This window comes from Chelonia mydas, chromosome 1 (assembly GCF_015237465.2).
Source record: "Chelonia mydas isolate rCheMyd1 chromosome 1, rCheMyd1.pri.v2, whole genome shotgun sequence".
NCBI classification, from domain to species: Eukaryota; Metazoa; Chordata; order Testudines; family Cheloniidae; genus Chelonia; species Chelonia mydas.
In genome coordinates, this window is record NC_057849.1 from 227,549,181 (window position 1) to 227,567,506 (window position 18,326).

Below are 18,326 nucleotides of genomic sequence, written 5' to 3' on the forward strand. Positions count from 1 at the left end.
AGGAGAATACTCCACAGCCTCCTCTTTGTGAGCACAAATGCTGCCAGTACAGAGTTTATCCTACATACATCTGAACTATGATCAGAATTTCTGTTAGATGGGAAATTCTGATATTTTGACATTTGTTTCTGACCTAAACTGGGACAAAAAGTAGAAATATCAAAATTTTCAGGGAATGAAAAGTTCTAAAACATTTTGATTCAGAAATGATTAAACGTCTCATTCCCACCCCTGCCCCAATCCCAGCCCCGACACTTCCTGCCCCCTCCCCTGAGCACGCTGCATCCCTGCTCCTTCATCCATCCCCCCAGCGCCTCCTGCATTGGCATTTTCTACTGAAATGAAACATTTAGATATTTTAACATACTTCAGTGTGTTGAATTGACCCAAAACTGACCAGTTCAACATTAAACTGCATCTCCTTATGGTGCTGCATTGTCTGATGGGAGTTGTAGTTTGGGTACTTGAATGCAGCGCCTAGGTTGGTCAGAGGGAGACCACATTTCATAATGGAAAATGTAGTCTGGCCAGGAAGCCTATCTTATAGGAAAGACTTGGGGCATGAGATGCCAAACAACAACTCCCCTGAGGCAATACAACACCATAGGAAAACAATACCTAGCTCTTCAATAGCACTTTTCATCCATAGATTTCAAAATGCTTTAAAAGGCAGTCAGTATCATTATCCCCATTGTACAGTTTAATGTTGAATTGACTTGAAACCAAACATGGTGAGTCAGTATAAAAAATCCAAAACATTTAGGTTACGATGGAACTAACCCAAAACTAAATATTTTGGTTTTCCTGATGGCAAATTTTGATTCTTCTTCCATTCAATCTCAGGTGCATGAGCACCCAGTGCACCAGATTTGGAGATTTTTCCCTTAGCAGTATCCATTGGAGGATGCACCTTCTGCTGCTCCGTGCTCCTACACAATGGTATAAAGGGAGGAGTCTCCCCTGACCCCACTCATTTTCTTCTTACTGCCCATGTTTGGCAGTCGGAGCATGTTCGCTTGCTTCAGCAAGTTTTCCCTTTCAGTTAAATTGTTTTTCCTCTTGTATATAGTTTTGTACTTATTCAGAGTTAGCTTAGTGTAAGTTAATTCCTTAGTTGTTTTCAGTAGTTAGTGGAGTGTTGATTCCCACTTGTTCTAGGTGCCCATACCTGGTAATTGGGAATGCTTCTGTCTTTGAGCTTTCAGTTTTGCATATGATGCAGAAAATTTGTGCTGGTGAGTGACCCTCATTCTCTATGTCAAAAGTGCCTTGGTGAGGGTCATTTCTGGGACAGGTGTCAGATCTGTAGTGACTTTAGTCCCCAAACTAAAAGATAGGGAGATAAAGCTCCATCACCTTCTGATAGAAGCAGCCCTGTGTCCACCTCCAAAGCCTTCCTGTTCAGGGCAGGCCCTGAGCATTTCTGTTTTAGTCAGAGGTGCCCCTCCACACATTACTGAGTCTTGGTGCTGCTCTGCTTCTCCAGTACTGAGGAAAAAACATTGGCAGGGTGCTTCAAAGGACTCCTCTCCCAAGAGATCAAGGATCCCAATACCATCAACCAGTAAACAGACTAGGAAGCAGCATAGAGTACCCTTAGAAAAGAGGCAGTTCAGTGCCAATGGCATCTCATCTCATCTCAGTGGCATCTGGTGCCTGGGCCATTGAGACTGATCACTGCAATTGAACCGATGCATTCTGCCATACTGACCGCTTTGATGCAACAGCAGCAACATCAAGGGAAACTCTCGGTACCAGTGATGTCTGAGGCATATGCTGCAATGCAAGACCTCCTATGCTGCTTAGTTCTGGCCTCTCCAGCACTACAGGGGACATCTCACCTGGTACCGCAAACCCTCAGTCTGCATTAGACCTGCCTGCAGGTAGAAATCAGTTTCCAGTACTGTGGGCAGTTTCAGACCCTCCTGCATCTCCTTGTCTGGTGCTGTTCAGAGGCAAGCCCAGTATGCTTCCCTTGCTACCATCATCTTCAGAGTCTTGGTAGCGTTCCTTGGCACAGAGGGGTACCATGCGCCCCTGGTCAGTGACTTGGACTCATCTTTGGAATCCGAGATTAGGTCATATGTGCCTCAGTCCTGAGATAAGAAGCATTACTCTCCATCACCAAGGGGTTTTCGCTCTTGGTATCTGGCAGAGGTTCCATGTTGCTCAAGGGTCACGGATCCTTGATCTGGAAGAGGTTGAGGTCCAATGCCCTAAAAGTGGACAATTTGCAGCCCATGAGGTTTTCCTCCCACCATCAGATCTTCCCTATACCTTTCTCCCTCCAGATCCCCAAGTAGATGCTAGGAAAGTTTGCATGAAGAAGCTTGTGAGTTGGGTACTGAGCAGGAGTAAACTGCTTCAGCAGAACCTCCCTTGGAGTTATAGGAAGCTCCACCTCAACCTCCTCTCCGTTTCTCATCTTCATCACCCATAAGTAGGGCCCTACCAAATTCACAGTCCATTTTGGTTAATTTCACGGCCAGGAGGTTTTAAAATGAGTCAGTTTCACATTTTCAGATGCATACATCTGAAATGTCACAATGTTGTAATTTTGGGGGTACTGAACCAAAGGCGGTCAGGGTGGGAGGGTTGCAAGGCCTTTGTAGGAGGGTTGTGGGAATGCCATCCTTACTTCTGCCCTGCTCCTGGCAGTGGTGCTTCCTTCATAGCTGGGCAGCCAGAGAGGAAGGCTGCTGGCCAGGCATTCAGCTCTAAACCCAGTGCCACCGCCAGCAGCAGCGCAGAAGTGAGGGTCGCAGAGCATGGGGGGTGGGTTACCATATGTCTGGTTTCCTAGCAGCCTCCTGGCACGAAGGGCTAACGGCTGGAGCCACAGTCTCCTGGCATTGGATGGTGATGGCTGGAGCTGCCAGAGGTTCCCAGAGGTGGGTCTGACCTGCCCTGGGTGCAGCCCCTGCAGGGGAAGAAGTTTTGTCTCTTCCCTATCCCTGGCCAGGATTAGCAGCTGGAGCCCTGCGGTGGGTAGGAGCCTCCAGCTAGCTGCCAGATTTCATGGGGGAGATAAGATTTCAGCATCCATGATGCGTTTTTCACAGCTGTGAATTTGCTAAGGCCCTACCCATAAGACTGTGATGACTGGAGTGTCCTCACTTCTACAGAATGATTACAGGGCCTATCAGAACCTGTTGAAGAGAGTTGCTTCCTCCCTGGACATACAGGTGGAGGTAGTTCAGGAGAGCTCACATAGATTGGTGGATATTTATCATCAGGGCCCTCCTGAGTAGCTCTCTCCATAAATGAAGACATTCTGGAACCCACAAGGGTTTTGTGGCAAACAACTTTTCTGCCACCAACAGCCAAAAGGACTGAGTGGAGGTACCATGTCTCCTCATGGGATTTGAGCATTTTTACAGCATGCTTCTACCTCAAAGTTGAAAAATTGGACTACAATTTCATACCCTGAACCAACAAGCCTTGCTGGATAGATATGATTTCTCCCTCTGGGACCATGTTAAGTTGGTGGACAAGTTACCAGAGGATGACAGGCAAGACTTTCAGCCAGTAGTGGAAGAGGGAAAGCTGGTAGCTAGGATGTGTCTCCAGGCTTCATTGGATGGGGCAGATTCTGCAGCCAGGGCCATGACATCTGCGATCTCAACTCACAGATATTCATAGCTTCCATCACTGGGTCTGCCAGAGGAGGTCCAACAGACTATCAGGATCTCCCATTTGAGGGATCAACCTTCTTTTCCTAGCAGATTGATCAGCTTCACAGTCTCAAGGACTCCAGGGCTACATTGAAGTCTTTAAGGATTTATACTCTGCTCCCTAAAAAGATGCAATTCCGCCTTCAATCATTCCACCATTATGATTCGTTTACGCCTAGGAATCCTGATCAATCTAGAAGGAAGGGGAAGTGTCACAGGAGGAAATTACGACCTCCTTACTTTTGGTCTTTAGCAAGCTCATCTAGATAGCCTGGAAATTCTAAGCAGTCTTTTTGACAGCCTTGCAAAGGATAGCTTACCAGTTTGCCTTATGCCAGCTTCTCCTATCCCTGATTTTTCCAACAAGTTATCCTACTCTCTACCTGCTTGGACCCATATTCACACAGATCAGTGGGTCCTAAGCATTGTGGAGTTGCGATATACCCTTAGTTTTTCTATCCCTCCTTTCTACCACCCTTCCCCATCCTTTTCAGGGACCACTCTGACAAGGAGTTTGTCCTTAGGACAAGAGGCTGCATCTCCCAGTTGGGAGCTATTGAGGAGGTCCCTCCTTTACCCATAGGAAAAGGGTTCTATGCACACTACTCCCTATTCCAAAGGCAAAAGGAGGTCTCAACCCCATATTAGGCTCATGAGAGCTAAACAAATAGATAAAGAAAATAACATTTTCTATGGTCATCCTGACCAAATCGCCTCCCTAGTTCCTGGTGACTGGTATGCTGTCCTTGACTTAAAGGACACTTATTTTCATATTTCAGAGTAGCAGCTGTGTTAGTCTGTATCCGCAAAAAGAAAAGGAGTACTTGTGGCACCTTAGAGACTAACAAATGTATTTGAGCATAAGCTTTTGTGAGCTACAGCTATCTGTCAAAGCCACAGGGGATTCCTCAGATTTATAGTCAGTGAATCCCATTATCAGTTTACAGTTCTGCCCTTTGGCCTATCCATGCATTATTTACAAAATTCATGACAGTGGTGACTATGTTCCTAAAGAGATTAGGAGTATGTGTTTCCATACCTGGAAGACTGTTTGGTGAAGGGTCGGTCCAGGTAGAATTCAATGTGGCCAAGATCCAGTCCCTCTTCAGAGTTTTGGGGCTGCTGATCAATAAGGACAAGTCAGTCTTCTCCCCTGTTCAGAGGATAGAGATTATAGGGACAGTCCTGGATTCCACAGTAGGCTGGGCTTTCCTCCCACAAACCAGATTCTAAACTGTTAGCTATTTCATTAGATCTGAAGGCTCATCCAACCATAACCATAAGGAACTGCCTCAGACTTGTGGGCTACATGGCCTCATGTACATATGTTTGGCATGTCATGCTTTGTCTCAGGAAGTTGCAGCGCTGAGTGAGCTCAGTGTACCTCCTGATTCCTCATCAACCTGACATGCTAGTTTGAGTGCCCACAGGAGTAGCCTCCTTGGACTTGTGGATGGACGCAGCCAATGTACATGTGGGAGTTACCTTTGTCACCCCCACAACCCACGTTGATTCTGGTTACAGATGCTTCTTCTAGAGGTTAGAGAGCCTACCTGGGGGTTCTACAGACTCAAGGTCTCTGGTCTCTCCATATAAATGTGAGGCAGTTAAGAGCCATTCATCTAACCTGCCAGGCTTTCCTCCCCCACATCAAGTGAAATAATTTACTTTTTTTATGGACAACATAGCAGAAATGTTCATAGAATCATAGAAATGTCTTCCTGCAAAGGATCTCGAGAAGTCATTGAGTCCAACCTCTTGCGCTGTGATATGACCAAGAAACCTACCCCATCCCTGACGGGTGTTTCTCCAACCTATTCTTAAAAACCTCAAATGATGGGGATTCCACACCATCCCTTGGAAGTCTATTCCAGAGCTTAACTACCCTTGTAGTTAGAAAGTTTTTCTTAATATTTAACCTAAATCATCCTTGCTGCAGAATAAGCTCATTACTTCTGCGTGTCCATGGAAGGTATGACAAGAACAACTGATCACTGCCCTCTATATAACAGCCCTTAACTCTGGGGGGACCTGATAACAGTCTTCATCTATGTTATCTTTTCTAAATTCTAAACATGCCCAGTTTATTTAACCTTTCTTCACAGGTCAAGTTTTTTAAGCTTTAATTTTTTTTTGCTCTCCTCTGGACTCTCTCCAATTTGTCCATCTTTCCTAAGTGTGGTACCCAGAATTGGACATAGTACTTCAGCTGAGGCATCACAAGTGCCAAGTAATGGGAGTTACCTCCTGTGTCTTACATACAATACTCCTGTTAATACACCCCAGAATAATATTAACCTTTTTTGCAGCTGTGTAACAGAAATTAACTCATTTACTAAATCTGTGATCCATTATAATCCTAGATCTTTTTCAGCAGTATAACCATCTAGCCAGTTATTCCCATTTTGTAGTTGTGCATTGATTTTTTTTCTTCCTAAGTGAAGTACTTTGCACTACTTTATTGAATTTCACCTTGCTGAATTCAGACCAATTCTTTAATTTGTCAACATCACTTTTAATTCTAATCCTGTCCTCCAAAGTTCTTGCAACCCCTCAAAGTTTGGTGTCATCTGCACATTTTATAAGCATATTGTCCACTCCATTATCCAAGTCATTAGTGCAAACATTAAATAGTAGTGGCCCCAGACTGATCCCCATGGATCCCCAATAGATATGTTCTCCTACTTTGACAGTGACTCTTTAACTACTCTTTGAGTATGGTCTTTCAACCAGTTACCTTATAGTAACTTCAGGTAGACCGCATTTCCCTAGCTTGCTTACCAGAATGTCATGTGGGACTGTGTCAAAAGGCAGATGTGAAGAAAAGCTCTGGTGTGTAGCTCAAAGTCGTCTCTCTTCCATCAACAGAAGTTGATCTAATAAAAGATATTTACTTTACCCATCTTGTTTTACTAAAATCCCCCAGCCACTAAGCTAGTAATCCTGTCAAGGAAATAAATTAGGTTGGTTTGGCATAATTTGTTTTTGACAAATCCACATTGGCTATTCCTTATAACCATATTATCTTCCAGGTGCTTACAAAATAATTGTTTAGTAATTTGTTCCTGTATCTTTCCAAGTATCGAAGTTAGGCTGACTGATCTGTAATTCCCCAGGTCTTTGTGCCCCTTTTTAAAGACAGGCACTATGTTTGCCCTTCTCCAGTCTTCTGGGACCTCCCTCATCCTTCAGGAGTTCTCAAAGATACAGTAATTGCTAGTGGTTCCGAAATTGCTTCAGCTAATTCTTAAGTAGCTACTGGTGAATTTCATTGGGCCCTGCCAACTTGAATATATCTAATTTACCTAAATATTCTTTAATCTGTTCTTTCCCTATTTTGGCTTGTATTACTTCCCCTTTCTTCATATTATTTGTGTGAACATCTGGTTACCATTAACCTTTTTAGTGAAGACTAATGCAAAATAGGCATTTAAAACCTCAGCTTTCTTGATGTCATCAATTATTAGTTCTCCTTCCCCACTAAGTAGAGGAACTATGTTTTCCTTCATCTTTCTCTTGCTCCTAATGTATTTAAAGAACCTCTTCGGGTTATTGTTCTTTATGTCCTCAGCTAGGTGTAACTTATGTTCTACATCAACAGACAGGGGAGGGGCCTGATCGGATTGTCTCTGCCAAGAGGCGATATAGCTTTGTGAGTTTTGTATCACCGATGCGATTCACTTCAAAGCGTCCCACCTTCCAGGTGATCAGAACAGTCTGGCAGACCACTTGAGCAGAACTTTCACCAGACCATGAAAAAATGGGGGTTGCCATACCAACTCTCATGCTGGGTTGGTATGGCAACCCCTATTTTTTCATGCTCTGTGTGTGTGTGTATCTATATAGATATCTATATATCTGTATTTTCCACTGCATGCATCTGATGAAGTGGGCTTTAGCCCACGAAAGCTTATACTCAAATAAATTTCAAATCTGTTATAGGATGTTCTAGGATTTGAAAGTGGCTATACTTGAACAAAAAAACTTCAGAAACACTTCAAAGAGAAACAGCAGAACTAAAATTCATTTGCAAATTTAACACCATTAATTTGGGCTTGAAGAGGGACTGGGAGTGGCTGGCTCATTACAGAAGCAGCTTTGCCTCTCCTGGAATTGACACCTCCTCATCTATTGTTGGGAGGGGTCTACATCCACCCTGATCGAATTGGCCCTGTCAGCACTGGTTCTCCACTTGTGAGGTAACTCCCTTCTCTTCATGTGTCAGTATATTTATGTCTACATCTGTAACTTTCACTCCATGCATCTGAAGAACTGAGGTTTTTACCCACAAAAGCTTATGCTCAAATAAATCTGTTAGTCTTTAAGATGCCACCCGACTCCTTGTTGTTTTTGTGGATACAGACTAACATGGCTACCCCGATACTTGAGTCCTGTACTGGACTGACTGTGTACTACGGTTACCTGGTATAGCTCTGAAGGAATGCTTTTGCAGGCTGGGCTGATGAACAAACTTCAACTGTCAAACCTACCCAGTCATTGATTTGAGGCAGGAGACTCCCTCTTGTGGGATTTATTTAAAATTTCTTCCTGTTGCAATTTAGCCTTTTCTTCTCTGAATTGTAAAGAACCATTTCAGAGGCTTCTAACTGAAGCCCCTGTGTTGAGATCCCTGTCCTGTCCTGTAAGCTCTCAGGTCCATCACATGTACGCCTGCATCAGAGGTGCTTCACTTGCTAATGCTCCAGAATCTGGACAGCTCAAAAATAGCATTCTTCACTGCCTCAGGCCACCTCCTTCCTTCCAGACAACTCTAGCCACCCACCTCCACCTGCCTCTAGGGTGACCAGATGTCCTGATTTCATAGGGACAGTCCTGATTTTGCAGTCTTTTTCTTATATAGGCTCCTATTACCCCCCCACCCACTGTCCCTATTTTTCACATTTGCTGTCTGGTCACCCTACCTGTCTCCGATACAGCCCTGGTACTATCCCCTTTCTGAGCAGCATCAGATTTATCACACTGTCCCCTGCTGGTTGGGACCTTTTCAACTGAGTGGCATTGGCACCCTAACAGGATTGTCTGGCTATGTGGACTCTCTCCTCAGGCCCTATGCTACCAGCACTCCCAGCTATCTTCGAAACACCTCTGACTTCCTGAGGAAACTACAATCCATCGGTGATCTTCCAGAAAACACCATGCTGGCCACTATGGATGTAGAAGCCCTCTACACCAACATTCCACACAAAGATGAATTACAAGCCGTCAGGAACAGTATCCCCAATAATGTCACGGCAAACCTGGTGGCTGACCTTTGTGACTTTGTCCTCACCCATAACTATTTCACATTTGGGGACAATGTATACCTTCAAATCAGCGGCACTGTTATGGGTACCCACATGGCCCCGCAGTATGCCAACATTTTTATGGCTGACTTAGAACAACGCTTCCTCAGCTCTCGTCCCCTAACGCCCCTACTCTACTTGCGCTACATTGATGACATCTTCATCTGGACCCATGGAAAAGAAGCCCTTGAGGAATTCCACCATGATTTCAACAATTTCCATCCCACCATCAACCTCAGCCTAGACCAGTTCACACAAGAAATCCACTTCCTGGACACTACTGTGCTAATAAGCGATGGTCACATAAACACCACCCAATACCAGAAACCTACTGACTGCTATGCCTACCTACATGCCTCCAGCTTTCATCCAGACCACACCACACAATCCATTGTCTACAGCCAAGCTCTGATACAACTGCATTTGCTCCAACCCCTCAGACAGAGACAAACACCTACAAGATCTCTATCAAGCGTTCTTAAAACTACACTACCCACCTGCTGAAGTGAAGAAACAGATTGACAGAGCCAGAAGGGTACCCAGAAGTCACCTACTACAGGACAGGCCCAACAAAGAAAATAACAGAACACCACTAGCCATCACCTTCAGCCCCCAACTAAAACCTCTCCAGTGCATCATCGAAGACCTACAACCTATCCTGAGAAATGATCCCTCACTCTCACAGATCTTGGGAAATGATCCCTTACTCTCACAGATCTTGGGAAACAGGCCAGTCCTTGCTTACAGATCGCCCCCAAAACCTGAAGCAAATAGTCTCCAGCAACCACACACCAAAAACACTAACTCAGGAGCCTATCCTTGCAACAAAGCCCAATGCCCACTCTGTCCACATATTTATTCAACTGACACCATCATAGGACCTAATAACATGAGCTACGCCATCAGGGGCTCATTCACCTGCACATTTACCAATGTAATATATGCCATTATGTGCCAGCAATGCCCTCTGCCATGTACACTGGCCAAACCAGACAGTCTCTACGCAAAAGAATAAATGGACACAAATCCGACCTCATGAATCCATAACATTCAAAAACCGGTAGGAGAACACTTCAACCTCTCTGGCCACTCAGTAAAAGACTTAAGGGTGGCAATTCTGCAACAGAAAAGCTTCAAAAATAGACTCCACCGAGAAACTGCGGCGCTTGAATTAATATGCAAACTAGATACCATTAACTTGGGTTTGAATAGAGACTGGGAGTGGCTGGGTCATTATACAAATTGAATCTATTTCCCCATGTTAAGTATCCTCACACCTTCTTGTCAACTGTCTAAATGGGCCATCTTTATTATCACTACAAAAGTTTTTTTTCCTCCTGCTGATAATAGCTCATCTTAACTAATTAGCCTCTTACAGTTTGTATGGCAGATTCCACCTTCTCTGTATGTGTATGTATTTCTTCTTACTATATGTGCCATTCAATGCATCCGATGAAGTGGGCTGTAGCTCACGAAAACTTATGGTGTAATAAATTTGTGAGTCTCTAAGGTGCCGCAAGTACTCCTGATTTTTTTGCGGATGTAGACTAACACGGCTGCTATTCTGAAACCATACATAATCAGGTTTGGCAGAATTCAATTTTTAAAATAATTTGATCCATTTAAATTTTCATAGTGGGGTGAAATTATGGGGTGGGGGAATCACCATTATGTAAAATATACAAAGTAAATATCCCTCAATCAAATCCTAGTATCGGCTCCGCCCGCCTTTTTTCTTTGCCTCTCTGTAAATTCTGAGGGTGGGGGATGAGAATATTTTTCCATGGGGCGGTGGGTGTGTACGGTGACACGGACGTTAACTGCCAGATCTCGAGTCCTTCCACGGGGCCGTGTGTGCAGGGTTAAAGCCGCTGCTGGGAGCGGGCTGCAGGGGAGTCAGGAAGGCTTTGCGAAGCGCGAGGGTCTCCTCGCAGTGGCCCGGGACGCGGAGGTGGGGCGGGATAGATGCTGGAGACGGGGAGACGGAAGCAGCCTGAGACGAAGGGACTTGTCCCCCCCACCACACTCAGCGGCTGCGGGGTGGGCGCCTGACGCCTCGGGTCTCCAGCTCCGAGCGCTGCTATGGCTGGTTCGGGGGGCGGCGGCTACTACGAGCACAAAGCGAAGGCGAGCGGGGCGCGAGAGCGCTGCGTGGGCGCGGGGGGCAGCGGACACTAACGGCTGTCAAGCCCCCAGGACGCACGACGGCCAGTCTGGGCGCGGCGCGGCGGCTACGGCAGGCTGCGGCTGAGGCCTCTCAGCCTCCCCCGGGAAGCGCCCCAGGTTTGGGGGGCGGGGGCGGGGTTTCCATCTCCCTCTGCCCCATAGTCTCGTGGCGTAGCCCGAAGCCCCCTGGCTCCGCCTTCGCTCGGCCGCAGGGTAAAGTGGCGGTTAGCGGGCGCTTGAGACGGGGGCGAGGCGCGCGCGAGCAACTCCCGCCCCCGGCCGAGGAGGAACGTGGACTGCAGCTTCCCGCGCAGCGCCCCGCCCCCTCGCTCTCGCGCGCTCAGGCCCCGCCCCCTCGCTCTCGCGCGCTCAGGCCCCGCCCCTCGCGGGCCGGCCCGCTCAGCGCCCGCCCCATCCGCCTGTGCTGCGTGCGTGGGTGCAGGCGGCCGGCTCCTTCGCTCTCTGGCCCTGCCGCCGCCGCCGAGAGCGGCCCGCCGCGTAGCCCGGCCATGTGCGAGCCCCGCAAGCAGGACATTGTCGCCATCTTCAAGCGGCTCCGCGCCGTCCCCACCAACAAGGTAACGGGGCCGCGGTTGGGCGGGAGCTGGCGCTGAGGGGCGGGGGGAGCTGAACTTTGTTAGTGACACGTCGCACTGTTGGGAGCGGGAGGGGGCGGTGCCAGCGGATACCTTCCCCCCCCCGCTGTGACTGGCCAGTGGGATCATGGGGGGGCCCCCTCTCCCCCCTCTGGCACCGACCCACCATTGCTTCCCCCTACTTGCTGTGGGCAGCCCTTGCAAGACCCGTGCTCGGGGCGGGGGGTCTGTCATAACGGAGGAACAGCCTTTTGTTTAGCCCGCCGGGGGCGGAGGGATGGCTGCTCTCTACAGGGGAAACACAAGGGAGGGCGAGGGGCTGTATAAGCTAAAGGATGATGTTGGCATAAGAACAAATGAGTGTAAACTAGCCCTGAACAAACTCAGGTTGGACGTTAGAAAAAGGTTTCTAACCACCGGGGGCGTGAGGTTCTGGAACAGCCTCCCAAAGGGAGTAGTGGGGGAGGCGGGGGCGGCGGGGGGGGGGGGGAACCATTTGATTAGTTTTAAGTGGGAGCCAGGCAATAATAAATTGGATTGTGTGGTGGGGAGCAGGGTTCACTTCCGGTTTATGTCTTATGTTCCTAAAGCTCATACTTCAGGGTTTCAGTCAGTCTCTGGCTGGTGTCAAAAAGGGATGTCACTGGCCTCCCCCAATTTAATGTGTGTGTATGTTCAGTAGAACCTCCGAGTTACCAACACCTCAGGAATTGAGGTTGTTCCTAACTCTGAAATGTTTGTAACTCCAAATAAAAGGTTGTGATTGTTCTTTCAAAAGTTTACAGCTGAATATTGACTTAATACAGCTTTGAAACTTTACTATGCAGAAGAAAAATGCTGCTTTTAACCATCTTAATTTAAATTAAACAAGCACAGAAACAGTTTCCTTACCTTGTCAAATCTATTTTTTTAAATGTTCCCTTTACTTTTTTTTAATAGTTTGTTTAAAACTATGTATTTGCTTTATTTTTGGTCTCTGCTGCTGCCTGATTGTGTACTTCCAATTCCAAATGAGGTGTGTGGCTGACTGGTCAGTTCATAACTCTGGCTCATAACTCTGAAGTTCTACTGTATGTGTGTGTATATATATATATGTGTGTGTATATGTGTATATATATATTTAATCTCCTTCCTCTGAAGGATGAGGGATGGCCAGGGCTGCAGATGGGACATTAGACTGGGAGGATCAGAGCTCTGAGGTGGCACCGAACATACTCTATCTCTTTCTCTCTCCCCTCAGGTTCTTGGCTGGCTGGTTCTTACTCATATGCTTAAAGTCTAAGTGATTACCACATGTGGGGTCCGGAAGGAATTTTCCCCCAGCCTAGCTTGGCAGTTGACCTTGGAGTTCTTTTTTTTCCTTCCTCTGCAGCATAGGGTGCAGGTCACCTGCCAGGATTTTCTGGGTATGTCTCAATCATTTCCCTGGTATTGCAGGGCTGTCTGGCACTGGTGCACCTAGGTCCCTCCTAATCTCTCCCTGTGGCACCTAATAATGTAGTCTACTGTGGGCTGTAATACTTTGGTCTAATTTTGGTTGTATTTAGTACCCAGACACTGGGTGGTATTGGTGGTCTGTGATGTACAAGAGTTCAGACTAGATGACCTGGTGGTCCCTTTTGGCCTTAAAAGCTAGGACTTGATAGTGTGACTGAGCTCAGCGTATGTCCAGAAGACACCCATCTCCTTCCGCCTGTAAATTGTTGTTGTTATTAATTATTATTATTGCTAGGTCTGTGACACCCTCCTCTCCCCCATGCACAAACCTCCCCTGAGTGACTCACCCCCATCAGGGCTCTTGTCAAAGCCTCCCCCTGCTTCACTGCCCCTACTCCACCCTCCTGCCACCCAATATGAGGAGACTTAGGATCTAGCCCACATCCTTTCCCCCCATCTCTCCTTCTGGGAAGGGGCAAGCAGTACAGGCTCCATCATTATGTTTTCAACCCAATTTACCACCAAGGAGTGTTGCCTCTCCTAGGGAGGGAAACCAGCATGCAGCCTGGGAGAGGTGAGTATGGGGAGCAGGGTGCTATAACCTCTTGCACCCCAACCTTCCCCTACTTCCAAACAGCTGTTACTTTATGGATAGAGCTTCCCATGTTCAGGACAAACACAAATGAAACCTCTCAATCCCTGTGTGAGGTGGGTAAGTAGCATCATCCCTATTTTACAGGTGGGGAATGGAAGCAAAGAAAGTTTCAAAACAGAAGCTATGGTTAGATTGCAGTGGATTTAACATCTGGTCTCTTTCCTGAAACTACTTGAAATTAATAAAAGTGGCATCATTCTTTTTGTAGTCCATAAATTGTGCTGTTGTCTTATTGCAAATTACTTGGACCATTGTCCAATCGGCACTTTGTTTCCTCAGTGTTCTGAAGCATTGTTTCATTTTGTTGATGCCTTTGCACTAAGATGTTCAATTAGCTTTTATAAACTATGAAGAAAACTTTATTCACTAAGAACCCCTTCAAAACTATGACAACTAATTTCATTGGCCTTCATTTGCACCTAATGAAAGGAAAAATCCAAATATGAAAGATGTATGATTTGTAGTATAATCTCAGAATATTCTTCACAGTTTTCTCATCAAGTATTGTTTTATGCTTTGGCCCTACCAAAATAGACTAATGGTTTTCAAACTTTTTTTTCTGTGGACCCAGTTGAAGAAAATTGTTGATGCCCATGACCCAACAGTTGGCGATGAGGGGTTTGGAGTGTGGGAGGGGCTCAAGGCTAGGACAGAGGGTTGAGATGCAGGGGTAAGGGCTGTGGGGTGGGGCTGGAGATGAGGGGTTTGAGGTGCAGGAAGGGGTTCCAGGTTGGGGGGGGGGCCTCAGGGCTGAAGCTGGGGTTCAGGTCTGGGGTGGGGCTGAGTATGGGGGGTTTGGGGTGCAGGAAGAGGTTCCAGTTTGGGGGGGGGGCACATAGTCGAGGCGCGGATTTACCTCTGGCGGCTCCCGGTCAGTGGCGCAGCCAGGGTGCAGAGGCAGGCCTCCTGCCTGTCCTGGCACCGCAGTCCATACTGTGCCCCAGAAGTGGCCAGCAGCAGGTCCACACAGCTCTCGCCCGCAGGCACCCCCCGCCGCCTCCAGCATGCAGAGACCGTGCTCAGGGCAGGGGCAGCATGTGGAGCCCTGTGGCCTCCCCGCCTAGAAGCCGGACCCACTGCTGGCCGCTTCCGGGGTGCAGCGCAGTGTCAGAGCAACTAGGCACTAGCCTGCATTAGCTGGGCAGCACTGCCGATGGGACTTTTAACGTCCCAGTTGGCATTGCTGACCAGAGCTGCTGGATTGCTGAGCAAGGCGACCCAGTGCCTTTTGAGTCGCGGCCTGAACTTTGAAGAACGCTGAAATAGACAGGTAAAATTAAATGCATATGTATCCTAGAACTGTCTGAGGCATGGATTCTGTAAAGTGCCTAATAACATTTTAATTCTATATGAAAAACAGTAGTAATATGTTGAGGCCTATATGATTCAACATTTTGTGTTAATAGTCACCCTAACTGGTATGCGCTGAGGAGGGTGAGGCCTTGTCTTCACTGCCTTGCCCTACAACTCGAGTCCCATCCACAAACGCTTCCTCAACTTGAATATAGTGATGCTTTTAACTCAGGTTGGCTGGTCTGTCAGGCATAGACAAAAGCTTGAATTAGCACAATTTGTTAGCTGCTAACACAACTATTCTGTCATGTGGACACAGACTAGCTCCACTCAAATGCAGCTAGTCCTCCAATACACACCCTCAATTCCCCCCATGTGCCCAGAAAGGACAAACAAAATCTAACCCATTGGGAAATAATTTATAGAGCAGCTCAACTTACTTTGGTGCAAAGAACTTTTAGAAATATGCCTGTAGAAGTCTTAGGGCCACACGAAAGTGAGGGCAGCAGCTGAAATGTTATTTTCTAGTATGGCCTCAATTACTCAAGTTAGGCTAACTCAAGAGGAGTATCTCAAGTTTTGTTAACTCAAGTGACGTTGCATCTTATTCACTTCCAAAGACAGAGAGAAGAAGGGGGAGGGGGGAGGAAGAATGACAATTCATTGTCCCAAACAACTTTCCTGTGTGTGTGTGTGTGTTGAAGTGCATAATGTTTCAGTCTTCAAAGGTAACATAATTTTGTTCATTTATTCTTTTATTTTTAGTTACAACTTGTCCTGTGTCCTCTTTCTCCAGGCATTTCCTTATCTGTTCCCCCCCCCCCCCCCCCCCCCCCCCAGCTTTCCGTACTTTCTTTCATGTTGATTTTTTGCTGACATGAGGAGGAAGCGCAAGACTTGGAAAAGCTGCGTATTTTCATATTTCTTACTAATGTCCTTTGGCTGTACTGCTGCTGTAAATATTAAAATATGCAATTTGGGAAGAACTTGGGTATTGTTGGCATAATTTATTACAGCCCTCCCAACCCTGAGCAAAATAAGCTGTACTGGGAAAACTGCATCTACACTAGAGGCTTTTGCTGATAGTTATGTTGGTCACAGATCACATCTCATCATTCCCCTGACCAGCACAGCTATGGCACCATGTCTGCACTACCACTTATGTCGCTCAGGGGTGTGAAAAAACACTCCTCTGAGCAACATAAATTTTGCTGGCATAAGTGATAGTGTGCATAGTGGTAATAGCTACTGCCACTCTTTGGGGGTGGTTTATGTCGATGGGAGAGCTCTCTCCTGTCAGCATAGAGCAGCTACATGAGAGATCTTACAGTGGTGCAGCTGCATTGGCACAGCTGTGCCACTGTAATTTTTCTAGTGTAGCCCTAAGTCTTATTTACTTAAAATTTTTGTATAATTAAGTAATCCTTTCAGCTAAATATTTGATTTAATTTACTGACCTTTCAAAATTATAAAAACATCAAAGCAGCTGGTGTTTGTGTTTGTCAATTTTTGTGTCTGTTCAATGCTACAAATTAGGGAATAACTAATCTCTTTAAACTGTAAGTTTTTCAGGGCATGGTCTGTCTTTACTTTTGTGTATAATGCAGTACCCATTGTCAATGCGTCACTAAAAGATCAGAATAATTAATTGCCTATATTTGAAGAGAGCAAAAGTTTTGTAACAGTCAAAATAGATTATTTATCAACACTATATGTAGTTTGGTATATAAGTTAATTGTATTGTTTTAAAATTAATATATCTAGAGAAGACATTACTCGGAGGGATGAGTGCCGAATTCAGTTAATCTGCTCAACTCCTTAAGTGCCACACCCACCAAAATCTCTTAGGGCTACATTTAGTGTATTTCCATATCTGGTGGTGGTATATATCATTATATATACAGAGATGGTACTATGTAAGTACTGGTTTAATAAATGCGTGTTGCAAGACACTAAAGAGTTTATCTGAGTTATCTGTTCTCTGGTGCAAACATGCTGATTATCTGACGCTTGATTTTTCAGAAATGACTATTAAGCTGATGAACAGAAAAGCTTCCTTTAAAAAACATTTTAACATCCAAAATCAGTGCAGTAGAAACAGGATTACAAGCAAAACTTGAAATAAAGTAACTGAGAATGATGTTATGCTTTAATTACCTGCTAGAATCTAGGATCAGGGTTCTGCTTTCCTTGCGGGAGTTGACAAATGTCTGCCCCTAAAACGGTGTAGGGAATACTCTGCTCTGTGTTTAGGTGGAAATGATTTCATAAACTAGTTCAGAAATGCTAGTTCTAATTAAAATTTATATTAATTTCCTGTCGCAGTTCATGCAAGTTGAGAATAAAAAAAGAGTTCAGAATGCTGAGCAAAATGAATGTGAATATTGTTTTAATGAGGTGGACGATTCTACTTCTGCAACAACAGTGGTGTGCACAGTGCCTAATACCTAAGATGCAGTGTCTACAAAATAGTAGACTTCACAAAAAGCCTTCAGAGGCTTTTATACATTGTTTCTGTATACCCAACTATTTACAAATTATACATGAATTTTCACAGAGGACACAGTAAAATGGCCAGTTCATTTAGAGCTAGACCCTGCACCAGCAAAGACACTGAACTTCAATGCACTGCAATAGTCAAATTTACAAGATGATGCAATCAGTTTTAAGATGATGCAATCAAGAAAGCTATAAGAGAACAAATGTTTATAAATCACATAGAAAAATGGAATATTTTGGACTACGTATTATGTTGAACTTTTAAAACACTTTTTGTTTAAACATAACTGCTTACTGACATTCAGATATTTTTCTCCTATGTTCACTGGAGTAGGTTGTTAGAGATTAGGACCCAGAATAGAGCTGTAAATCTATTCTGGTGTCTCATGTTTAGAAACAAGCAGTTTGGTCTTATTAGCTTCAGCCCAAGAGTATAAACTTTTTTTCTTTCCTTCCGTTAGAAGGAATTGGGGGTGGTGAAACAGGAGATCTTACAAGAAAAAGTCTGGAAATAGCCAGTTTAAAAGGAAGGCCAGGCTAATATTTGAAATTTTTATGATAATTTTGAATTATTAAAAAAAAAGGAAAGGGGATGAGTTTTGGACATTAAGTCCGTGTTGATAGCAAGATTTTTTTTTATAATGTGGCATAATTAAGGGCATGACTGCACTACAGCCTCTATAGCAGAACAGCTACAGTGCTG

General features: G+C 45.5%; 1 protein-coding gene across 3 annotated transcripts in view; it reads left to right on the forward strand.

Annotated features, from left to right (window-relative positions):
* Nucleotides 1-10,846: 10,846 nt before the first annotated feature.
* ARFGAP3 (ADP ribosylation factor GTPase activating protein 3) overlaps nt 10,847-18,326 on the forward strand; it is an 80,961-nt gene continuing 73,481 nt past the window's right edge. The window contains exons 1-2 of one of the 3 annotated variants that reach the window (XM_037915115.2): nt 11,568-11,721; nt 12,980-13,145. Coding sequence is in view for 2 of the 3 variants with exons in the window: in XM_037915100.2 (XP_037771028.1) it covers nt 11,653-11,721 (69 nt within the window). In the remaining variant the exon portion in view is untranslated. Of the gene's footprint in view, nt 11,722-12,979; nt 13,146-18,326 lie in introns of all 3 variants that reach the window. The other 2 variants (XM_037915100.2, XM_037915108.2) reach the window with 2 other exon arrangements.